At 47.5% G+C, this 26232-nt stretch overlaps 1 protein-coding gene across 3 annotated transcripts in view; it reads right to left on the bottom strand.

Annotated features, from left to right (window-relative positions):
• The window catches only part of LSAMP (limbic system-associated membrane protein), a 1063485-nt gene that overhangs the window by 305075 nt on the left and 732178 nt on the right, over positions 1–26232 (bottom strand). For 2 of the 3 annotated variants that reach the window (XM_014957164.1, XM_014957166.1), the window contains exon 1: positions 25620–26012. In XM_014957164.1, coding sequence (XP_014812650.1) covers positions 25620–25774 — 155 coding nt within the window. In that variant the 5' untranslated portion in view covers positions 25775–26012. Of the gene's footprint in view, positions 1–25619; positions 26013–26232 lie in introns of those variants that run through there. The other variant, XM_014957165.1, reaches the window with a different exon arrangement.

Raw genomic sequence — 26232 nt, 5'->3', positions numbered from 1 at the left:
AAGGGACCTCCAAAGGTCATCTAGTCCGACCTCCCCGCAGTCAGCAGGGACACCCCCAACTAGACCAGGTTGCCCAGGGCCTCCTCGAGCCTCTCCTTGAATATCTCCAGGGAAGGGGCCTCAACCACCTCCCTGGGCAACCCATTCCAGTGCTCCACCACCCTCACAGTGAAGAGCCCTAACAGTCTAAATCTGTTCCCCTCCAGCTTGAAGCCATTGCCCCTCGTCCTGTCACTGCAGGCCTTCCTAAACAGGCCTTTGTAATTCATCCACATATATGAAATGTGTGCAATGGTCTGGGTCACTTCCTGCTCAGTCCAAAGATGCTTTACCCATTCTTTCCTTTTGATTGCACAAACCAAAAGCAGGACTGAAACTGGCCTGACGTTCAAAGCCCCAAATCGGAACCTGCCTCACAAGCTGTCCCCTGAACTCCAGGGAGAGCAGTTCAAGGAAACAGGCACTTGCACCTTCTTCTCTTTTTCTGTCACTCTCAGTAGGAGGCGATGGAAAAGTAGGGCACTAAGCAGGAGGACCACAAAGGAATGGATGAGGCTGTTAGCATCGAGCAACAACTTTCCCACTACCAGCTCCTCCACCTGCGTGGCTGTGGTGGCTCTCATGCCCCTCCTGACAGACTCAGCCATCACATTTCCCCCCCCACCATACCTTTCTGTCCCAGCGGGGCTGCCGGGGTAATGGAGTGTTTGTGCATCCCTCCGTTTAGCCCTCACAGACCCCATCTCTAGACTGATAAAGAGGAAAGAAAGTTTTCATGGGGTGACACAGAACAAATGAATTTTTGTTCAATAAATCATTTTAGAGAGACTATTGACTCCAGGACCTTTGAATGCATCGACCCATTCATAAAAGTCTCATCTTCTCTGGTACCCTGTACACTTGCCTTCCTTTCCACCGTCACAACCACTACACTTCATTTTCTTTTCCTTTCTTTTGCAGTTTCTTTTCTCTCCTTTTTTTCTGTCTTGACCCCGTAATCCTATCTTAACCTTCTAATCCTCTCTGCAGTTCCCTCTTCTTCCCCTGATCTCGGCTCCATATCATTCACAGGCTGCAACACTGACAGGAGAGAAAGAACAGCAGATATTTACCAAAGCATTACCATAAAGATTAAAGCTAGCAAATACCACAGCTCGCTCCTTCCCTCCAGCCACTGGCCTAATGAAAACGCTCCGCACTCTTTCCCTTTTCTCAGAGACAAGATGACAAAGCCCTATAATCTCTAAGGTGGAAGAAAAAGAAGACCAGAAAGTGATTAAAAGGACAGAAAAGAGAGCAGAAAGGGAAACAGAAGTGGGAATAATATTATTTAGCACTTCTGTAGGACCTGACTGCCGATATTACACCGACCTTCAGTATCTTATGCTTTCCACGTGCTCACTTTCTGTCTGTACTCACCTCTTATCCCCAGTGCTTGGAACATAAGCTCCCTGGAGGAGGATTCTCCCCTTTGTCTGCTCAGAGCCCAGCAAAAAGGAAAAGGATGCAAGGCCCTGGCTCGCAGGCTACAGCAGGAATAAGCAGACCTCAAGGCCCTTTATAAGGGAGATGGCTATCACCAACGCCTGGCTTCAAGGAGGAAAACTAAAAACCCACAGCAAGATAAGGTGACTCATGCATGGCCATGGTCAGGGAAGCGGCATTGTCAGGTGGAGAGCTTGGACAACTGGACTCCTGTCTGACCTGCTGCAGCCAGGACATCAACAAAAGTGGATGAGACCACCAGACGTGAGAGAGGGAAACTAAAGAGAGAAGTAGGATAAATGAGCAAACAGATATGGAGAAAGAATGAGAAGGGAGAGGTTAAATAAAAGTAAAAGCAAAGGAAATAGAAGATGAAAGGGTAAATAAGAAACACAAGCAAAAAGCAGAAAAGAGCCAAGCTATGTGGGGTCAGGGAGTAGGGAAGGGCTTCTCCAGCACACAGAAACACACTGCTTGGAGCAAGCCAAGGCAAGGATTTTTGTGACAGCAGGAGTGATATGCATTGTCCTCTTTGAGGCTCAACCTTCTCAAAATATGACTCTGAAATAAGGCGGCACTATAAACCAAGCAACTGTATGTCCAGGCAGGGGAGACATATGCATGAAGTTCAGCCTTCTCCCTCAGACACATTCGTCTTCTACTTGCTTCACCATCCATCCATGCCCACAGAGACAAGGGGTACCATGCTGAGGCCACAGGATTTATTGGCAGAGCAGATGCACTTGAATCCTGCTATACATGCAGCTTTACTACGGAGGTGAAATTGCAAGGACTGCCCAGGAGACAACTGTGCACACAAAAGCTCAGCTCTGACCAACTCAGAGCAACAGTTTCTGAGCAGTTTGGAAAACCAGTTTTCTGCACAGCGGGCTGACCACAACAAAAACAAACAAGCAACCCTCACTTAAAAAAACAAACAAACAAACTGAAAACCCCAAACCACACCTGCCTTTCTTTTCTACAGACCTAGCCAATTCAAATAATTAGAAAGAGAAGTTTGACATAATCACAACTTCGTCTTTCTTCACACGTGAGGTCTGCAACAGTGTTTTTGCTGCTGGACTCCCCCATCTAAAGTAAGGGGCTATTCACTGCAGGCAAAGCTGATCAGTAAACGGGTGGATGTCACCCTCTCACTGTGCAGTAAGAATCACGCACTTGCCTGGACTGCTTCCATCAAAAGATCTCAAAGCACTTGATGAATAGTTCATTAAAGCCTGGCAGCACCTTTGGGAGATGGGGAAGGAACAATGAACGATCAGTCATCAGAGAAGGGCATCTCCCTTTAGACTTGAAAAGCGGAGCTTGTTAGCAGTGCACAGATGCACCACAAGACAGTTTAAGGAAGCTCTGAAGAATGCCTCTTCCAGTTGAAAGTACAGAGGCAATTAAGTAGCTAACCAAAGTAAAATCTGGCCAGGAGACAATAAGACAATCCTGCCTTTCCCTAGCACTATTTAACACCTCTCATTCACAGAGCGAAAAGCACTTTTTGAAGGGGGAAAGCATCTTTATCCCTGTCGTACAGTAGATAAGGAAAGGGAAATCTAGGAAGGGAAAATGGTGTGACAAAAGCCCACACAACGAGTCAGAAGCAGAGCAGAGAACAAACCCTGGATTTCCCAGGCCTGCTATCCCACACCATGACGTTTCTCACACTACCTCTGTGCTCACTGCATTTGGACACATCTGTATTTAAAACTTTTCACTGAGGAGATGAGACTTCTGCATCCAGCTGGCCAATATCCATCCCAGGTTATAAATCTACAGATAAAACTTTCAGTGCGTTCTCACTGCAAACCACAGATTCCCCCATCAATCATCATCTTCCTCTGTATCTCCACATAAAGCACGGTACATGCTTAACAAACATCTGTTACCAACACACCAGCATTTCCGCTCACAAAGCTCTTGGCTGAAGGATATTGTAAAGACCAGAACCTGAGCCAAACACCGCCCAGGCTCTGCTCTGCAGGATGCTCCGAGGGCAAACTGTAGAGGTGTTCAGGAGCAGCAGCACAAATCGACTTCCTCAGCTTATAATACTTCAGTGTCCAGGACCAGGGTGGAAGCACTGCTAGGAGGACATGTAGTCTTCCTAGGATGCACTATTTTTCTACAGAAAAGGTTCTCAGCTGGCTTTATGTTTTGATGGTAGTGGGCAGAGGTGATTCTGCTACATAAACCTCTTTTGGACAAAGTTGGAGTGCACCTGGGGTCATGAAAATTTGTTTTCCCATGATGCCCATGCTGGATAGTCAGACAAAAAAGGGCTGCCTGGCAGAGCTGCACTTTGTGTCAGACAGACTTGGTTGGGCAGGCTCCAAGGTGCTCCTCCTCCTTACTATTTAATTACTGTGAACAGAGGTTTTAACAGAGAGAGATGCTATTTGAGACAAGGCTGGTTAGGGAGATAGCCAGGTCCTTGGAGTTAATAATTAATTACCAGGCATTCTCAGTCTTACGACATTAACTGCTTACCCTTTTAAATAGTAGTAAATTGGAGATACGTGTCTAATTAGAGAGTTGTAAAATGTTTTGGAGGATTGAACAGAGAGAGAGAACTTACAGAGATGGAGTGGGAGGCGAACTGCTCTCTGGGAGGAAAGGAGATGTGGGAAGGAGATGATGTTGTTACTATGATACGCTGTTTTATTTTGTAATGCACCAGAGTCCTGGTTGTCTGAAAGGACTTCCAGCTTTACCTGGCCCCGCAGCTGCACCTTCCTAGAAGAGGGGAAGCAGGTAGTGTACTGGGCATGGACAGGATTGATTTCTTCCTACAAGGTCAAAGAGAGACCTTGAAGTCTGCCACTATTATCAATCGAGCAGATTTTATATTTCATGTCCTAACAGCAGGCACATCCCCACCCACTCCAAAGATTTTGGAAAGTATATCCCAACAAGTTGTACTAAACACACACTAGGTTGGTCTCCTTTCAGCAGTAATTCCAAAAACACTAGGGGCTCGTACTACAGAGACATACCTGGATTTGCTGTTCTTCAGAAACACAGAAGGTCAACCTTTCTTTTTTCTTAAAGAGGGGAAAAATAATAGCAAATAAACTATTCACAGCTGGAGTTGTGTTGAATATTGCGTGATCTCAGTCTTTGCCACCAGCGCCTTACTAGAGCGCATTTCAGGTCAAAACCACACGAGGCAGTTTGCCTGTATTCTGTGGAAATGCTTCTCATTTGCACGTTTGTACTCTCCAGTGGGCTCTCCTGGGAATTGAGGTCAGCCACGTGGTTTATGAAGTTTTTTACAAGGCAAAAGGCTTTCTTGGTCCATATGAAATAACATAGCTCAAATAAAGTTCAACTGAAAGAATTACAATGATCTAGCAAATAACAGGCAAGCCCAAAAGAGTTTGCTCTAAGGGAGTGCATGTTAATATTCCTCCTTTTCTAGCTCTGATTTCTATGGCTATGTCTCATTCACCAGTCTCCATGCCTATTTCTACCCATCTGAATACTTTTCCTCCTACTTCCTCACCTGTAAAAAATAATTTAATGACCTTTGAAAGATACTGAAAGGAGTTTCATTCAAACGGTATGCTGAATGGCAGAGTTCTGGGGATGTTACTGTGCTCTGGTGCAGCAACAGGGTGGGTTTCACAAAGGTTTTCATCAGGTGGCTTTGGTTTCCTCTACTAAAAGATACCACCTTAGGATCTTCTGTCTTCATAAGACTAAATGTCGGAGACAGCACGTTCCTTGGGCAACATCTTTCGTATGACAAGATTATAAACAAAAAGACAGCTTATAATCAAAGATGGCTTGACACTTTTCAAAAGCGTCGGGTGCAAGGACAGTAGTCACAATTCTGAATAATTACAATCCATCTTCTCAAACTCCCTTCACAGTTTCAACTGGATACTTTTTTCTTCACCAATTCTTGTCTTAAACCTGCTGCTTCTTGCCTTTTAATAATTGTAGGGTTCCGCCTCAGAGGTGACTGTGCTTGAGTGATGAGCAGAGCACGGTGACCCCTCCACGGGTGCCTTCTTGTATCATTACCAGATGCAATGCCTCACCTCAAAGATTCCAGGGAAGGCAATAAGACCACTTTAAGAAACGATGACTTTTAAGAAAAAAAAAAAAAAGTAGAGTGTGACTCGGTAAAACAAGAGTGCAAATGAGCAGTGCATCGACTCAGTTTACGAATGACTGAGAAAAAGGCATTCTGCTGTCTTAAGCAGGAGAACTGACCAGGCACACAATACCAGTGATGCATGTTCTAGAAGGAATTATCTGAGTTACCTTGTTGGCTTCTAAATTAACTGTAATCATTCAGAAATGGAGATTGATATATGGCAAACTCATTAGAACCATCTGTTCAGAACGGGCAAAACCCCAAATATAAAGATGGGATGCACCGAGACAAAGAGAAGAAATGAGGCCAAGCGCAGTACCGCACCGCAATACGGTGTCCCACAGCAGGTCACCCTGTCTGCAAAAGATGCAACAGAAATGAAAGGGGTTTGGGGACAGATGACAGCAATGAGTTAGAGGCCTGGCAAAATTTCTGTTAAGAAGGGAGACTGAAAACACTGGGACTTTTTGCTTTAGAGAGGAAACAAACCAGGGTAGATAGTGTAGGGATATATAAAACAATGTAGAGTACAACAAAGGCAAACACCCTGATAAAGCTAGGGAGCATCCTGTACAACTAAAATGCTACCCATCTGAGCCCGGATAGGATTTGCTGCTTTCCTGCTATGTGGAAATAGTCACTCACTGCCAGAAGGTATTATCCAGGCCAAATGCTATCCCAAAAAGAAGTACAATAGAGTCATGTGAACCACAAGAATATCAATGGTCACTTTATACACGCTGGGAAAATCCCTCCTTACAAGCCCTCCCCCCTAACATCTTGCTTCAGACTACAAGCAGGAAACGATCTGTCCAGGACACAGCAATTTCTCCTATCAGCAAGTTATTTTGCAAATTTCCCCACTTAGGAGGGTTTTATATTTTCTTATCTAATGCAAATTTTAAAATGCAAGATACTGATGTAAAAGCGTTCTGCTATCATCTGCTGTTTCTTAAATTCTTCTGTTTGTAAGAATAAGAAATTCATATATGCTAAGCAAGAATCTGTTTGAAAAGCACTCTCTCTTAAGGGTTTTTAAGTGTTCAGGCAAGAGAGAAAAGTGATCATCCTACCCGTTTTAACAAGCTCATGGCAGAGCTGAAAAGAAATTTCCCTTTCAGATGGTTTGTGTCCCAGCAGCTAAATATTCCCCCCCATATTGTGTCACCCCGAGTGATTCCGAGTTATCTCCACAAAATGCTTGATCTGGCACTAACCTAACGGGGAACACAGTCATTCTCAGTAAACTTTTAGGGAACAGACAGCTTGTTTCAATAGATTTACAGTATCGGCCCCTGAAAGGGCCTGCCACAGACATAGCGCTAAGATTTACAGATCTGTCATTTCCTATGACCCCATCTAGATCTCCCCAATGGAGCTCAGTGAGTTGTTACACACTTTGTAACCACCTTTTTCCGATATCCTGCTTTACTCCTTTCCAGAAAGGCAAATAAGTACATCTATAACCCAACAAAACACTTTGCACCGCTACCCGTAGGCTTCTCAACTTTCTTGCCTCCTTTACAGAGATGCACGGATGTAGGTTCCTCCTTTACCAGAATGCTCTTTCTCTGGATCAGAATTTCCACTTCACGGAGAGGGAAACTAAGGTACAAGCACCGATTTTCTCAGGAACACAAAAGGAGCTGAGCGTTCCCTGCACACAGCTTCATCTCCACTGAACTGGAATTGCCAGCTCTGGCCTTTCTGACCACAACTGAGAAAAGACAATCTCCTGCTTTTGCATTTTGATAGGAGACATTCATGCAACACCCTGGTCCAGCAGCCAGTTAAGTAGCACAGCTCTGAACGGGACCTATACGCTGGGATTCCAGCCGGCGAAGATTTTCATCACCTATGTCCAGCCACTAATTTGCTGAGACAAATCTCCTTTTTGAGCGTCAGTTTCTCACACTGCAAAACAGGGAGACTAACAGTGACTTGTCTCAAAGGGGAAATGAATTAAAATACTTTGAGATTCAGAAATGGCAGGGACTGCTGAGCTAAATAATCCTGAAGTAATTCCATGTGCTCTGGCATAGATCTGACAACAACTTATCTATATATGCTTTTAATAGAGGTTAACATTTTCATTTTCTCTGAGCATATTTTAGGCTCCCTTCACATAAAAGCAAAGTCTACATGAGGCACCACCAAGCAGAATGCACAATCGTTAATTTCTGCAAAGCAGCCTTGGCGCCTGCGAAAACACTCCAGGTAACTCAATAAATTAGAATAATAAACACAAAGGAAACCAGAGAACAAGCAAGGACAGGGCAGAAATTACAAACAGAGGCCGACAGCATAATATATGGTATAACAGCAGTCCAAACTGGACCCTCCGTGTGGCACTGGGGAGCCACTGGGAGGCACGAGTGAGGTGGACGATACGCAAGTCTTGGTACTGTTCCCTGTTACTCCTTGAATATCCTATGAGTAATTTGAATTTAAATATCACTGTGCATATGCCACCAGTGCCTCTCCCTGCAATGCCTGCGGGGAGATCTTCAGCTGGCAAGCACAGCGCAGCCCCTGTAGCCACAAACCCTCAGCGAAGGAACATTTGCTGATGCAAACATGTGCCCCAGCAGCAGCAAGCAGCGCCTGAGGCTGAAATGGTGCTGCAGCAGGGGACGTCCGGCTGCTGTCAGCAGCACGGGCTCTGGTGTCAGCTAGGGAAAGGGAAAGGGCTTCATCTGCCCACAGGTGTCAGACACTACTCTGCCCGCAGGCAGGGAGCAGGAGAGAGGGGGATGAAGAAGTGTGCCCCTAAACAGGCTGCTTTTGGCTCCTCTATGCAGTATGTTTTCCTGTAGGAGCAAATCCACCCCAGAGGGGAGCAGGAGAAGGAACCTTTAGTCCTGGAAAAGCATATTACTTTCTTGTAGGGATGTTTGCTCACTCTTGACAAGCCTGTCTCATGTGACAGTGATGGCAGACCCCTCTCCCCCCCAATTCTTCCAACCCAGGGTACCCCAAACCAGCTCTGCCCCTGCACTCCTACACCCCTTCCATTGCTCCAGACCTACTTCCCCAGCACATCAGGCTCACGCATCTTCAGTGCTCGCTTCTGCAGCTTCTCCTATTTCAGTCCCAAGCCTCTTCTGAACAGAAAGTACCGTTTACATAAAAATGACAAGGACAGGCAGAAGGAATTAGGTTGTGAGGAAAGATTCAGCAAACTTGTTCCATTTTCCGCCTAGATCAAGACCTGAACCCACAGGAAGCCTCCAGAGGTACTATATGCTGCAAACGTACTGTGACATTTAAGAGACCTCCTGGCGAGTCCTGGGAGCAGAGGGATGGACTTCTAGGGGAAAGTTTTCTCTTTGCTACGCAAGGATCGATGCTATTTATAACGATTCCTGCTGTCCCCAACTGGGCATGAAGACAATCAGCATCTGTCCAGGCCCTCGGGGAGACTGCAGAACTGGAGATGTATATGTATCTGTGCAGTGGCTGCTGCTACAGCATGAAAGCAGCAGGGTGGGTAGAGAGGAGCCGTGAAGGGCTCAGCCAGGGCTGGGGAGATGAGGGGCTGGGAAAGGGGGCTGAGGGAAGGGGATGGTGCCAAAAGGGCCGGGTTTTGCATGCGAGTGTCTGTTACTTGAGATCATACAGATGGTTTCTCTTTAGCTGCGGTTTTTGAAAAGCCCCCCTGCCTACTCTGCTGGAGGCCCTTTCCTGCCAGAGCCGAACCTGGAGCTCCCAGACGCAGGAGAGCTCAAAGGTCTTTGAAAACAGAGAGTGCATTATGCTGGGGAGCTGGGAACTGGAACTCTAGACAGGTAGTATCATGCACCTTTGTCTGCTTCTCCTGACAGGGCGAAGCCCAGGAGCAGCACTCTGACCTGGTCCTCCTGCCTGGCAACTGGTCCCCCCACAGCCTGCCTCCAGCTCCGGCCCTCTGGCTGCCAGCAGCCCCCCTTCCTCCTACTCTGTCCTGCACAGCGATCCCCTGGCTGTAATTCCTTTGACTGGAAGAGGGGCCCTGCTCGTATCCCCCTACTCCTGCTGCTTCCCCCCTGCTCAGACAGAAGTTTCCTTTCCCTTGCTTTCCCCCCTACCCTGACACATCCAGGTTCCCCACAAGAGGAAACCCCCACACTGCAAGGCTCCCTCTGGGGCACTGGTCTCCTGCTCCTTTCCCCTGCCCCAGCAGCAGCACAGACAATTGTTTTCTTGCTCCATTAAGCCAGTAAATGAGGCTGGCTTAGCTAAGCACCGTCAGCCGGTGCTCCGAGCCCAGGATCTGTCTCAACAGAAGAAGGAACACCGATGTGAACACCGGAGCGAAGGAGGAATTTGTGAGTTTGGCACCACGCTCTCCTACCCCCAGACACTGAGGCGAGCAGCTTCTTGAGACCAAATCAAGCAAGCTAATGTAGCCTGCAAATGTTTTGGGGCTTGGCCAGGTGACCGTGCTGCCTTCTTCGAGGCCATCTACCCTGCTCCAGCAGAAGATAAATCAATGCAAGGCAACATCTGCCAAGATATTGACTTTGGCTCTGCTCACGGACTGCCTGCACTTCAGAGATGGGTAATATTCAGCTTGATTATCTCTCACCGCCAAGAGGAAGTTTCTCTCTATGCTTAAAATCACTGGGATGAGCCAAGGAGGAATCGATCTGTGGGAGAGAAATGCTGACAAGAAAACATGAGTCGGAGACAGGATGAGAGTGGACGAAGGGTGAGCGATGAAGACAGCCTCTGGCAGCTTGCCTGGCCAGGTTAGCAATGGCCTGGGTCACTTCAGCCGGAGAAATATTAAGACTGAACACATTCATCCAAACTTTACAGCAGGCCCCCGTATTCTCTTTTCCCCCTCCCCTGAATAGCTTTTCCTCTCTTAACTTGCTCCTTCCTGAAACATCATTTCTCTACTCTCCCCTGCATCCTCCCTGCACCAAAGTTTTCTGGTTGTTACATATGTCCCCGTAAGTCACCCACTTCACTGCTGAAGGCATGACACACAGTGGTTGCAAGGCTCGCTGCCTGCCCCACTTTGTGTCTTATACCCACCTCCCCGGTGGTGAAAAGCCCCACCATCACTCATGCACTGTACTGCATCCACCCCTCAGGAACAGCCCGAGTCTCACGGGATGATATCCCAACACAAAAGGTGATGCCACAGCAGGGAAAGGTGACATTTCATTAGCAGAACGTGCTGACAAAGCCTCATGAGGTGAACATTCAGCAACATCATCAAACTTTACCAGGATAAAACACTGAGCCTTCAACTTGTTTTTCCTATCACGCTTGTGGCAAAGCATCCTCGAGGTCCCGTGGCCCTCCAAAGGCAGCTGATGCAAAAAAGATCTAAAGAAAATAATTTTTAGGGATAGTCTTGAGACTGATTCCTACTTCTGTTTGCCGGATAGGTTAAGTGTCATGTGCTTGGACTAGACTGGCATGGACTACAGACTCCTTGGGGCACACCATGCTCCTGGGATGGAAGGGAGAAGGGCAGCCAGAGCAGAAAAAATGAGTAAGGACCTCCAGGCCAGGCTCACTTGGCTCCTTGCTGAGCTACTTCTCTGAACCTTTCAGCTGTGTTTCTGCCCATTCGCCTGCCACTCTATGAGCCTGAAGGCTACACAGAATCTAGAAGCAGAGGTGGGACAGACCTAAAGAAACCATCTCCTCTGTTCTTCTCTGTGAAGGATGGATCAGCTCTACTTCGTCATTTGTGGCATCTGTCACTCCTCGTTCATGTCTAGTCTGTCCTTAAAGCCCTCCAGTGATGGAGCTACACAGCCTCCCAAGGCAATTTGATTCAATGTTTTGCTATCTTTACTGTTGCAGAGTTTTTACTGACATTCAGCCTGTCTCTCTTCCTGCAATCTTAAAGCATTCCTCCTTGTCTTCCCCTGCAGATCATTCCTTTTTTTGGTACCTTATGTACCTAACATGCTGTTATTCATATCTCACGGTTAGTCCTCTCTTCTTTAGGCCTTGCAGCCCCATTTCCTCCATCTCTCCTCACTGACTCTGCTGTCCAGACTTCTGATCATTCCTACTGCTCTCTTCTGGACTACATCCAACTGGTCCACATCTCCCTAGAAACATAAAGTACCCCAAATAGACACGGCACTCTACTTCAGTGTATACAGCAATCAGAGAGCAGGCAACACTACCCGTGGAGCAGAGACACAGCTAGAGCAGAACAGAACGTGGCATCCAGTAAGACACTGAATGATGCTGTAAAATTTGCTGGGTGCCCTTCATTTTTTCTTCTCTGGAAACTGGACGGTGCTCCCACTTTCAGTTGCAGATTAAAAAAAAAAAGTCATTAAAAAAGGCTAACCAACCTATGTCCAAGGTCCTTGACCCACCCGGCCTGCACTTAAGCACCACTTCCCAATTCAGGTAAGAAGAAAGTTGCACATGTTTCTCCACCTTGGGACACACACTTTTCAAATGGATAGACCTGCATGCTTCTGACTCATTGCCAGTACTGGAGACCAGCCAGCAGAATAGGAAGGGAAGAAATGCCACCCTAAAGGCCGATGAATACGCATGAAGCATGTTACGCAAGAACCCCTGTGGACCCCCTTGTCCGAGTAAAAGTCCTACAGATGGCCCATCACTAAGCACAGTTGATGCAGTGGGGAGGATGTGTGGGTGGACAGATAATTTGATATTTAGCTGAAAGAACTAAAACGGGTTTAATGCAGTGCTAGGAAGACAGATTGCCTGCAGCACCTTCTGCTCCTGATTACTGATGCCAATCTCAGGTTTCCCTTAGGTGTAAAAGCAGCCAGGATGCATGCATTTTCACAAAGGCATCAGAATCCCAGTCTCACAAAAAGGAAGTACCACAGGAGGATAATAAAGGGTGACCAGCACCGATGAACATCCCTGCTAGAGCACCAACAGCTGGCTTTAGTTTTCTCTGGTGTCTTATGATTCCATACTAAAAAATGTGGGGCTGTCTCCAGAGTTCCTGGAAAGCCTCTCTTGCAATGAAGAAATATGACTGAAATGATCCTAACTCATGAGCTAAAGACCTGCTGCTTCTCTTCAAGGTCAGAGAGGCCTGGCACTTGGAACACTGAGGGCTTTCCAGAACATTGCACCACCACTGTCTTTTAACTGCATCTGCCTTCTTTGCCACCTTGACAAGAAAGTCTCAGGTCCACACCCCAGCACCGACTAACGTGTCACCTCACATTAGCATCATGCAAGAATGTCAAGCTTCTCGCCCAAGAAAGAGCTACAACAGAGGGGAAAAAAAGCCCTCAGCTGCCCTCTTCCAACTTCCAGCAGTAGAATCACAACATGCCAAGGAAGCACTGTGGCATGTTCCACTGCTGACAGAAGCAAGGTGCCTTTTCCATCAGCCTGTAGCCTCAGCTCTTGCCTGTCAACCATCTCATCAATGAATGGGCTCCCCTTCCACTCTCTTTCCAACTGGGCTGCAACTGAAAGCAGGAGAAGCAGATCACTGGGATGCAACAGGCATCCAACTACGTTCCTGCCAGGAAGAGAGAGCTTTACCGGCAATGCAGCCCCCACTTCTTACTGGCCCTCCCACACATACCCTTTCCTAAGAGCTCTCAGGACAAATAGGCACCAGGTAGGAACAGAAGAAAAATACACTGGGAATGGTCTGCAGGCCCACGCAAAATATAAAGAGCCGACTGAGTGGCTGTGCCCAACCATAGAGCTCAGAGCCTGCTCTATCATCTACTGCAGAAGAGCCAGGGCACTGCAGTCACTATGGTACTTCCCTGTCCTTCTCTGCTTTTCCCTCATGCTCCCATTCTTGCTCCCAGGTCCAGAAGGGAGGAAAATCCTAAGGAGATCAGAAAGAAAGGAGAGAGAAAGAAAACGAAGAGGGGGAAGGGGCTGGAGAGTCAGGAATAAGGACATGTGTTGGGGAGGGGTGAGGAGGAGATGGACTGAGACAGAGAAAGAAATAAAGGAGGGAGGGAAGACATGAAGAAAGCAAGGAAGAGATGTGACAGACAACTTCATCGAGCAAGGTGGCAGGCTGGATGGAAGAGTGTGCCAAGCAGAGGGAGCTGGATGCGATCTGCAAGAGCGGAGATGGGAGAGAGAGATTTCAAGTCTGTCTCTCTGACGAACTCATCCATCCTTTCTCTCTCAGTGGACAAATCTCTGCAAACACACTCTCCCCTTCCCTTGCTGGCAAGAGATAGCCAAGGATGGCAGCAGAGGGAAGGCAGATGAGGTACAGCATGTGCACAACTCAAAGGCTTTGGGCACACTCCAAGTCTCAGCAGTAGGTATAAAAACAGGCCCTAAGGAGTGGGTCTAGCTGGTCAAAGAGGTAACTCCTCTTCTGTTCCTCATTAGGATGGGATGTCCTATTATTACTGCCTACATTTAGCACACTTGAAGGGGCAGTGCCCCATATGCTGCTTTGAACTGTTTACTGCCCAAAACCATGGCTGCCTTATGCAGAACACAGGTGAGAAAGGCCATCTGACTATACAGGCTTCTTTATGCCTTCTGTCTTGGTTTTGGGAGCGCTTTTAATAAACACGAGGCCAGTACTACCCAGAGTCTACCCCTACCCATAACCCCCATCAACAAGTTCACCCATTTCAGACAACCACCATTAGTGGAAAAGTTGAGGGGGGAAGCCCCAAGGAGGGGGTGGCAGTTGCTCAGCTTCTTTATCACAAGGTCCGTGGCTTCACAGGACCCAAAGTCAGCTGCTCACAACATATTCGCCGGCGCACGTAAGGCCTGCCTGAGCATACAGCCAGCACCCCCATCTCAGCCCCACCACACCCAGGGCTGATTTCAATTAAACAGCAGTGTAATCCAAGGAACAGACAAATATGCCTGTGTGGGTTGTATGGTGGGTGCGTGCCAGCAGCTGTGGGGGCGTGTGTGTCATTTTTCCGTGGCGTGTCGAAGGGCTCTGGAAAGCAGCTTGCTCCCTCACGTTGGCTACGGTCCTGATTGCCTCTCTGCGGTGCTACCAGCCACCCCAATGGTTGGTGGCACAGGGTAACTGGGTGGTGACAGCAGTGACTGGCTAGGAAAAGTTAGCCAGCACATCATAGAATCATAGAGTCATAGAATTGCCCAGGCCGGAAGGGACCTCCAAAGGTCATCTAGTCCGACCCCCCCGCAGTCAGCAGGGACACCCCCAACTAGACCAGGTTGCCCAGGGCCTCGTCGAGCCTCTCCTTGAATATCTCCAGGGAAGGGGCCTCAACCACCTCCCTGGGCAACCTGTTCCAGTGCTCCACCACCCTCACAGTGAAGAACCCTCTCCTCATCTCCAGTCTAAATCTGTTCCCCTCCAGCTTGAAGCCATTGCCCCTCGTCCTGTCACTGCAGGCCTTTCTAAACAGGTTCTCCCCAGCCTTCCTGTAGGCCCCCTTCAGGTACTGGAAGGCTGCTATTAGGTCACCCCAGAGCCGCCTCTTCTTCAGGCTGAACAACCCCAGCTCCATCCCCCAGATCATCCTTGTGGCCCTCCTCTGGACCCTCTCCATCAGGTCCATGTCCTCCTTATATTCAGGCCTACAGATCTGCACACAATACTCCAGGTGAGGTCTCACCAGAGCAGAGTAAAGTGGAAGAATTACCTCTCTGGACCTGCTGGCAATGCATCTTTTGATGTAGCCCAGGATTTACTTAAAAAGGAGTGATCTGCTGTGGCCAGGGTTGAGCGCTGGGATCGTGAGGTCCCTGCTGGTTCTGCTGCTCAAGGAGCAAAAGTAGGTGGTGGGAGATGTCCTCATGGCAGGGGAGGGAGAAGGCTGTGGGTACCTGGTAAACTGTGGTGCTCCAAGGAACAAGAGCCCTGCTAAGCAGGGGCAGCCAGGATAAGTCTGCGGAGATGGAGGCAGGGGACAGAGTCTGCCTGAGAAATGGCCAGGGGTGTGGAAGGACCATCCCTGTTTAACCAGCAGCCAAAGGCTAAGGAGGCAGCAGAGAGGAAAAGGGGGAGGGTGGGCTGCAGCAGTCCCTCCCCATCTCCTTCCACCAGTTTAAAACCTCCCCTCTCCTTTGACTGGAGGGGACTGCTAATAAACCTGCCTGCTCTGCAGGGACATGGCTCACGAGAAGGGGGGCTCAAATACCCCTTCCCCAACAAAGCCCCAATAAACAACTGCCTCAGCTGGCGCGGGCTCCCTGCTCTATAGCTGCAGGCAGGGAGACTACAGATAATATTATATTGTATTTGGCAGAGAGGGAACAATAATTTTTCAAGGAGTAATCACTCCCTGAATCCCACTTTTCCCCAAGCTCAGAGGACACCCCAGAACAGATGGGGGTTTCCTAATGTCCCTATGCTACCTTGCTGCCTTGTAGTGGTGGTGGTTTTCTTCCCTCTTGAGCCTTTTCCAATTCCAGCATCCTTATTTATGTCTGGTCCCCTCTGTCACACGCTCTCCTTTCTGTTCCCAAGATGAACATTAGGCCTGACCATGGACAAATTCCTACTGATTCCTGTTGGGAATCTGGGATGGGGGTGGGAATGGGGCTCACTCTGAAGGAGCTGGTGTGAAGGAGTCAGCTAGGCTTTTCACTGTGGCTCCTCTCCTCCAAAAGAAAAGAAGGAGATAATGATGTTAGAACATTTTAACCTTTCTTTTTCTGAGCTTGATAGGCTTGGCCCGAGGCACCTTTCCTAGCAAAAACAGGCTGCTGTAAGATTGATTGGTTGGGTGCAGAGTTTAAAGGTAATTTTCTCTTGTCACATGCACATAAATTATTGTGGCTCAAGCTGCGATCAGCTCCATGTCTCACTTGTTCGACTGCTTTTATGCCCAGGCTCTGATGAGGGGTTATAAGAACCACATCCAGCGCTCCCCAAGCAGTATCCTACATAAATATATATCAAGAGCACCACAGGAGCACACACAAAGTTAGTGTCGAGGGGTGCGGGAGGAAGGGGCACATGCCTGCAAATCTGTACAGCCAGGGACTTCCAGCTGCAGAAGTTGCAGCTAGAGCCTTGTTTGCTCAGCTATGAACCTGTTTAAAACGTTCTGTCCATGAACGCCAGGGCAAGGAAAACTCATCCACTCAGATTATTCACAAGGGGGAGAGAAAAAAAAGATGCACATGCACACACACAAAGGAAGCACAGCTGCAGCCAAAGTGAATTCATTTTTAACATTCATGAAAATATTCACAGAACACTTCATTGCTATTTGCCTAAATTTTGCTGTTTGGAGTAAACACTTGAGCCAGCGCAGGCTGTATGTTCTAGGCACAATACCGCATCAGGGATTAGGGGTGGCTCTTGGCTCCAAATCGCAGATTCACACTATGTCCCCAAGTACATGTGGCCCCCTTACTTTAAGGCACGGACTCAGAGTCTGCCACTGCACAGTTCCTGACTCTTGGTCGTTGCAAAATGACTTTGCAAGTACTTGGAGCCATCACATCCCCCATCCATCGCAACCTTATGCAACAAAGGCACGCGTGCTCTGCCAAATTTAAACACGAAAACAATGGCAAACAAAGACAGCTCTGGCGCACGCCTGGTCTGGGGGAGCAGACCCCTTTCCCCCTCCTCTGCTTCCCCCTCCCTCTTCTCAGCTCTTCTCCTCGGTTGGTTTCTTTCCCTGAGCGTCCTAAGCAGCTCACACAAGGGAAAATGCTACAGCACACAAGGGAGACTCAGCTGAAGCCCTGAAGACAAGAGCTGTGTGCCTTGTCTCTTCCTCCTCCATAAATACAGCTGAGACGACGACTGGATAATTGGCTAAGTGCCTGTCAGCTTAATAACAGAGAGAGAGAAAGACACAGAGAGGGAGAGGGAGAGATTTGTATTTACTATTCAAAGTCATGGATGCTGCCTGGCAGTGGATTTCAACATGGGTTTTGTTTGCACAGTGAGGGACAAAGTGAAGGGACGTCCAGCTCTGAGTATTGATCTCCTTTGCCCAGCCTCGTGTGAGTGTGGACAATCAGCCTGGGATCGGGCGAGAAAGCAGAGCAGGGAGCTGCCGTGCAGGTACCATAGGGTTCCTGGTTAGAGTATCCCTGGGTTCCCACACTGGAAAGCACCATTACCACCCCGGCAAGATATTGCTGTCACTGGCACACTAAGTCACACCACGTTAGGGGCAATGACAGTGGTACATCTCCAGCATGGTGTCACCCTGCTGTTCCTGAGAGGAGGGGGTGCAGTGACTCTGGGAGTGGCAGCTGCACAGCTGTGTGACACCTTTATTTCGCTTTGCAAATGCCCAGCACAGAGGTTGGTGCCTGGGGAGCTGGAGCTCTCTTGGCCTTTCCTTCCTTGTAAATCCAGTGCTCTTCCAGGACCTTGTCTAAGGGGAGCACCTGTGAAGACAAACCACTTGGGCATGTCTCACCTCTCACAGGAGGATAGAAGGGTATGTGCAGGGGATGAACCTCCCTGCTCTTCAGAAGCTTTCACTACTTCCCTCTGCCACAGAAGTGCAAATTTCAGTGGTGAAAGTGGTTTGGGTTGCTACTGGGAAGGAACAGTATGGGCCAGACCTACCATGGTGTTAACTACTGAGCCTCAGAAGGGGAAGATGCAATATTCTGTTCACTTGCTGCTTTTTTCCTTAACAGCAGTAGCAACTGAGGCACAGTGAAGCAAAAGGGCACTTCCAGCAACAGTGATGCCCAGAAGCCAGAGAAAGCCATGCAGACCTCCAAGCATGCAGTCTGTTATCCTGTCCAGGGCTGCCTCTCACCTCTACCAACCCTTGCAGCTTCACAGAGTATATGAACATTTCACTGAATTTCACTGAATTTTTAGAGTTGGAAGGGACCATAGAGATCATCTAGTCCAACTCCCCTGCCAAAGCAGGACCACCCAGAGCTTGTCAGAGCATGTTACTCAGGACTGCATCCAGGCGGGTCTTGAAAATCTCCAAAGAAGGGGACTCCACACCCTCCCTGGGCAGCCTGTTCCAGGGCTCCGTCACCCTCACCGTGAAAAAGTTCTTCCTCATATTAAGTGGAACCCTTTATGTTCCAGCTTGTGCCCGTTGCCCCTTATCCTCTCACTGGCAACTACTGAAAAGAGCACAGCTACATGCAAGAAAACACTCTCCATTTTTAAACGGGAGCAAAGGCAGGGAAACGCACACTTACACACAGGCACACACCCCCCAAACCTCCTGCAGATGCGTTATTGCAAAGTCTCTGCTGAACTCCAGCCCAGTCTGAGGGGGCTCAATTCCATCAAGTTGGCTCTGACCCAAACGGTCCAACCCCAGTGAAATCAACAGAGCTGTGGCAGGGCTGTTTCTCCTCTGTTTGCACGGGGGCCGAGCACAGTGGGGGCACTCTGGGGTTACAGCCGGCCTCTCCCGTGTAACCGAGTTGCTCCTAATAAAAATCTGCAGAAATACAGACGCACGGGGGAGATTGGCTGTTCAGATTATTTTGAAATAGCTGTTTCCTAGGCAGAGGCGAAACTCATCGTTATTAGTTCCCATTACTTACCATAAAACCAGACACATTAGATGTGCCTGAAGCAAATGCTTTGGTGTCAGATTCAGCTGAAAATCACATTCGTTTCTTCTTCAGTGAGAGAAGAGTAAAAGAAAACTCAGTAAATTCCTGACCTCACCTTTGTGCCCTCCATTGCACTTACTCCAGCAGAGCACGAGTTCACACAAGCCAGAGTGAATTTTGATGGACAACAAAACTAGGTATCTTCAATGAAAATGGCTATATTCAGCCTCACAGTAAGCCTGTTGAAGCCCTGCTGCTGCATCAGCAGAGAGCTGTGGCCCCGCAGCTCTGTCAGAATCAGATGCCTGTGGGGCTGGATATAAAGGGCAGGTACGCCTAATATATATTTTGAAAACTTATAGTTATGAGATGGCAAATTCCAGTAACTGTGAGCTATTTTAAGACTGGGTCTTTCCTCATGACCTTCTGGGGAGGGGAGCGGAGTGGAAGAGGTACCGACTCTGAGACACTCCAGGTAACACGTACTACTATATAAATTTTAATGCCAACTAAGTAGGAAAACATATGGTACTTAGCCGCAAACTGAAGTGTGTGTGCAGACTCAGGGGAGGAGGTTAAAGCCATACAGTCTGATACCGTCTCTCCCTCTCCATCTTTCTGAATGCAAATTTTACATACAGTGTTATTAAACATACGTAATTTCACCAAACACTTTTTCTTTTCTAATTTCCATTCCACATTTGCTTGCGATAGGCTAGTCCCACTTTGTGGAAAACACAGCATCAAAAAGGCCCCACTCACTACTGAGCACACCGTATATAAACATTGTGTGTGTGTAAGAAGAGATGCTAGTTGCCAATCTCTGACCATATACGTATTGCAACTTCCTTCATCATATGTATACACGCACACTCACATCTCCATGTATGCATGTGCGCCTTCATATAATGGCACCATCTGCTGCCAGACCTGGAAGTTTTGCAACATCATCTGTTACTACATTTACATGGGTTTTTTTATGTTTTTTAGAAAGGAAAGCATCAGCAGAGTACAGCCCCTTTTGCACAGACCCCAACATACCCTCTCTTAACACATATATGCTAGATTTAATAATGAAGGGCTTTGTGTACATGGGAGAAAAAGAAGAGCACTTAGGACTTGTAGTCAATACCGGGGCAGACGAGGACGTTCTGTAGGAAACCTTGTTTGTGGCATTTGCTGGGTTGAGCCTGGCTGAGCCAAAAGGCAACCCGAGCTAATGGATAGGTCGCTAGGCTGGGTGCCCCAGAGCCCTGCTGTGGCAACCCTGGGAGAGTCCCCTCACCCCCAGGCACCTCCTGCCCACCCCCAGCCTCTGCCCGTCCCAGTTAATAGCCCACATGCCCCGCTGAAGAGGGGATCCCTCTTACTCCGCACTTAATACAAAGGGGGCTTCAACTTAGTGGTGGCCTTTAAGTGCCACAACAATACTACTAATAACCAAGGTTACAATTTTACTGCCAAGACTGTATTATTATGTAGCATTATACCTTTGAACATGCCTATTCTCATTGCTAGCAAAGGGCTCAGCTCAGCGCTCCCTGTTATAAATTATATGCTAATTATAAGTGTAATCTGAACAGCTTTTACTTTTCTTTTAAAATGACCGTATAGGGCATAAACTTTGTTGTGATGCCGTGTTGCTACTTTGCCTGAGGTGCCTTTGTCCTCTAGCATAGCTCCTCATGTAGAATATCAGCAAAATACTGGGAGGACAAGAACAGAGTCTGCATAAATTGCTTATATTGCAAGATCACACCAGCAGCACTATCATTACTGCTAGTAATTTGATTCTAGCCCATCCTTTGACACATGTAACTCGAAGAAACTAAGTACCCATTAGGATGGAAGTTCCTAAACGTGCTATCATCCTGAAACTTCATAGTATTTAAAAATACCTGGTAAAAATGGAAATTGCACACTCAGTTAAATGTTGTTTTTCATCAGTGCATCAGCCTCAGATTGATTTAATTCTTGATGAAAAGTTGATGCTCAAGAACGATGAGCCAAATTCTGGCCTTGGCAAGATCCCAGTTCTCCAATGGGCTGAGCATCATCTGAGCAGCACTCAGCAGCTCAAGCCCTGTCTGAGTCACTTGTACCTCTTTATTAGCAATCCCCAGGAATCTGCCCCAAAGCAAATGCGGTATTTCTGGCGGTGCCCTTGGGCTTTGGTGGATTTGTACTGGTATCACTGAGTGGATGGGAACAGGGATGTGACCCCTTTTGGTTCCAGCCAGCGATGAGCTCCATTTCAGATGTCAGGAAAAACCAAACCTCCCCTGTGCCAGGATTACTGAAAGACCTGGGCAACCTGCAAATCCCACTGCGACCCTCAGAATAGTGCTTTAAAGGAACTATGGGGCGAGCTGCTGTGGTGGCTCCTGAGAGACCTGATCTTTGCCCCAGGTACATGCTGTACCTGATCCCACAGTATGGAACTCCATTGCCACTTTGCTTCAAACTCATCTTAAAGGTCAAGCATGATACAGAGGCACAGTCCCCTCCCTCCCCAGTTTGCAGTAGCTGCCCTTTGCTACTGCACATGTCCCACTTAGCCAACATCCTCCCTATTTCTCATTCCCCCCCCAGGCTGAAAGTGCATAGCAAGGACAAGGTCCCTGCCTTTGCTCACTCAATACCCACAGACCAAATAAGGTGGGAGAGGATGCTGGATGCAGGTAAACAGAAAGAAAATTTGTCATTGGGGCTTGTTTTTCTTTACCTGTTTTAATTAGTTTGGAGGGACATTTTGTGTGTTTGGAGAATCTTATTTTTTCTTTTTTTTTTCCCTATCATCAAGCAGGGAAGTTGCATACAAAACCAGACAACCTCACAACTACGATCTTCCAAGGAAAACATTGGCAGGGATTGTAACACACAGTTCCCTCTCAATACTCAAAATAAGGTTCAGTGTCCTTCTTCACTTGCTGAAGACAGAGTTAAAAAATGAAACCTTAGTAAAGTCTGACAGGCTCTCTGATATACAGTGTCATCTTTAAAACATCCTGCTCTCTTTTCTTGGTTGTAGCTGGCCGAACACCAGAAGCTCTGCTCAGCCCTTCTCACCTGTTGCATCTCTCAGACCCCTCCTCCCTTTTCAGCCTTGCTCCAAGGAGTGGATCATTACCCTTTTCCCTGTGGATACTCTATCACAAGCTATTTTTATTCTCTCTCTCTGCAATTCCCTAACTTCCCCATGCCAAATACTCACTAAAAGTCATCAACCTTCAGCAAGGCCAACAAATGAATCAAATGTGCTGCCAGGTCATTTAGGAGATGAGCCAATGTAGAGTTAGGAACATTTTTTAAAAGTCCCCAGCAAGGGAATATTTTAAATGCCATAGCTTTAAAAAGTCATATCCAAACTTCCCAGAATAATTCCATTCTGAGTAACTAGCTGCAGATGAAGTTCCAGAGGAGTGGCTTCCTTCGGGAACATTAGGGCTTATAATAAACTATTTTTCTCTGCTTCACGGAACAGTCCACCCACCCATTCTTCCACCTACAAGTGTAACACTATATACAAACGTATAAGGCCTCAAAGGAGGAGAATCATTCAGAATACCCTGTCCTTGGTGCTTTGCTGAATGATTTACACCGCAATTTACAAAACATTACACCGCAATGAACAAAATGTTGTAGTTAAATTATCACTGTGTACCTTGCTTTTAATTCTCTCCAACTGCGTATCATTTTTTCTCCTTCCTACATTTTCACTTCCCATCAAGCTACAGGATGGAGTAACTGGGCACTGGTAAACCACCACTGCAAGCTCCCTCTCCCCTCCGAAGCAGATGCCTAGCAAAGATAGGTGATAGGATCTCTGTACAGAAATCTCTTACCTATCTCTCTGTGGAGGTACGGGTCTGCTCTGAGCACAGTTAGTACAGATAATCTAATGGCTTTTCTCCATCTAGCTCTTCCCTTGGTGTTGTCACTGGTGGATCTATAGGCAGGGAGAACGAGATGCTGGGAGTTTTTCAAACACACGGCTGTCTTGAAGTGAGGTATATTTTGGAGGGGCACAGAAACCAGGGACGGCACAGCCAGCAAACCAAGCCTCGCTTTAAAACTAAGGGTGTAAAATGCCATCCTGTGAGACCTAAAGCATAGCAGCCAGGGAGATCTCACCCCTTCCAGCCTCGTGTGGCAGTCCTGTCTCTCAGCACAGCCTGGCTTCTGCCTCTCCTCTGAAGGAAGGACTGAAACATCCCAGAAATCTGGGGCTGTTCCCAGAGAAAGGGAGAGGAGACAACTGCCCTTCTTAGGAAACGTGAAAAGCATCTAGCTGGCCGGATCTGCTTAAAGAGCTTAGGGAGGCAGCTGAGGGAGGTGAAGCCTGTGCACTGGCCACGGTCACTTGTGACAGAAACACAGCCTGCCAGGAACACGGCACCGCTCGGGGCAAGCACTTACACGGCCGGATGACGTGCCGCTCCTGCAAACGGTGTCACTTGGCACACATCTGGCTAACACAGCTGGATCACCTCGCTCAGGTGTTTTATTTTAGTGCCTGACATAACACCGGCAAGCCACACGCCCCGCACACAATCACTGGAACCACTCTCCCATGCAGCCCTTTTGAGCTTGCTGACAAACGCTTCACACGCAGCACATGCAGGCACCATCTCCACCACCCGCTCAGCCCTCTCTGCTGCAGGTGTTTTATTTTAGTGCCTGACATAACACTGGCGAGCCACACGCTCCACACACAATCACTGGAACCACTCTCCCATGCAGCCCTTTTGAGCTTGCTGACAAACGCTTCACACGCAGCACATGCAGGCACCATCTCCACCACCCGCTCAGCCCTCTCTGCTGCAAATGCAGCTTTAGCACACGGCGTCTAGATAAACTCAAAAGCTCCAAGGTTAAGTGGGAAATAGAAATCCGGTGACCCCTGTCTGGGCAAGTGAGCTTAATGACTTGTCTGTTGCTGTATGTACCAAACACATGCTGGCAAACATCTGCCTTGAGCAGCCCCTCCAAAATAAATGATTGATGGAAATGATTTGCCTTTAAAAACGCGATAAGTCAGCTGGGAGTCCTGCTAGAAAAGGGTTAACGGGATATATGAATTGCTAGTGAGTGGTAGGGAGAGGAGAGAAGCTGGGAGTCAGAGGCAACACCCCTTGTTAGGTGTTTACCACGTCGCATCTAAACCCCTTCCATCGCATATGCAAGGCAGATGAATTACTCTGTAAATCCTATTACTCCGTGTGGATAAATCTTACATGCGAGTTAACAAGTCTGGAGAGCTGGGGAATGGAAGCTGCTGAACGGGTATTCCAGAATCAAAACAACCCAGCACACGGGAGCTGAGAGAAGCGATACGTGTGTACACACACACACACACACACACGTCCCTCTTCTAGCATCCTTCTTCCCTGATCCCATCTTGCTAGCTCACATACCCCTCTATCATTAAATGGGAGGGATGCAGGACACAGGGGATCATGTAGCCAACCATTTGGTGACATCTAGCAGGATTTATTTCAGAGAAAGAGAAAGAAAACTTTGCTGCTGCTGTTAGCTTTGGTAGGGAATTGCTCCCTTGACACTTCGGGGTTTGTGCACTATCAGCTCCTCATACAGATTACAGACTTATTTTAAATTACGTCCAGTAGTTTTATAGCCATAACACACAGTGTGTGCACATACTCACACGCACAGAATTTTCCTTCCGTAGGGAAGTTACTGCAGGTTAGTTGAGTAAGGCAGTATTTGAAAAAGAAACCCACAAGAAAAAGATGACAGCATTTCAGCTATTTGGGACGCTCTATTTGGGAAAGCCCAAGTAGCCTCAGAACTACCCTTAGCAAACCTGCACGATGATTACAGAGCTACAACACTCATTGCTGCCAGTGAACAAGGCTTCATGTGCAAAGACACCTTCCTCACAACCACTTCAGACACGCAGGCACTGCATACACCCATTTACTTAGCCTTGCAAAAAAACCAACACAGTGAACGAGATACAAGCTTCATACATGTCAAAGCTCTTATACCATTTTTTCACCAGCCTTTTCAACTACTGTATCCATCTCCCCTCCTTACACAGCAGAAAAATAAATAAATAAAATTAAAAGCCAGAGTTTCCCAAAAGAACTTGCCTGAGAGTTCTGGCAGCACCAGGGATAAAGTTTTTGCATAGGTACAAAAAGAAGTATGGGAAGATCAATGGAACATCTGGCAAGCGCAGCTGGATCCCTTTTCGATTTCTCTATTGATACTGCAGGGCTGGTGGAAAATGTACATTCAACGAGTGCTGGCTAACACAAACAGACCTCTCCCCACTGAAATTCTTTTGATCCAGAGCACTACACAGAGGAGAGTGGTGGCAAGAGGCTTTCAAAAGCTCTGCTTTTTTTTTTTTTTTTATATATTAAAGCACAAACACACACGCAGAGCTTGTTTGTAGCAGCTGCTGCTGCTGCAGTTCAAGAGGTAAAATAACACACGCTCACGGAGACATACACACACACACAAATCTATATCGCATCACATGTATATGTTGCATCCACAGAAGCACGGATACAGACAGAGAAAAGGAAAAGTTGGCAAAATGCCCTACCTGAGGATGGCTGTGTCCCCCTGCCTCACGGTGATGTTATCGGTACCTCGGGTAAAATCCACGCTGCGGACTGGCAGCCCTGTGGGGAGAAGGCAAAGCAATCTCAGTAGGACCAGCGGTAATTGTTTCCGATCAGGCTGAGCCCTTGCTACCATGGCTGGTCTCGGCGAGTTTCACTGACTGGACTTGGCTCTCTCTCTCTCTCTCTCTCTCTGCGTGTGGATGTGGATAGATAGACGTAGAAAGAAAAACAGTAATAATAACGTATAACTCTCGCTCTGATCGACAGCCCCAGAAAAGGGGAGGTGATTTCACAGTCCTTCTTAGCTGCCACTTTCTCTTGCTCTTTTCAGTCTCTTGCTGGCTTCTTTCCCCCCCCTCTTGTCTTTCTTTTGAGGCGTTGTTTTTTTTTTGGGGCTTTCAAAAAAAAAAAAAAAAAAGTCTTAGTACAACCTTCAATTAAAAAAGAAAAAAGGCAAGAGGAAAAAGTCAGGTAGCAAAATAATTAAAAAAACAATAACAATTAAATCGACCCGTTTGGAGTGATGGAGGAAAATGGGGGGGGGGGGGGGGAAAAAAAAAAAAAAAAAAAAAAAAAAAAAAAACAAGGGGA

Source organism: Calidris pugnax, unplaced genomic scaffold (genome assembly GCF_001431845.1).
Source record: "Calidris pugnax isolate Ruff unplaced genomic scaffold, ASM143184v1 scaffold225, whole genome shotgun sequence".
Classification (NCBI taxonomy): Eukaryota; Metazoa; Chordata; class Aves; order Charadriiformes; family Scolopacidae; genus Calidris; species Calidris pugnax.
This window is presented reverse-complemented; position numbering and strand designations above follow the sequence as displayed.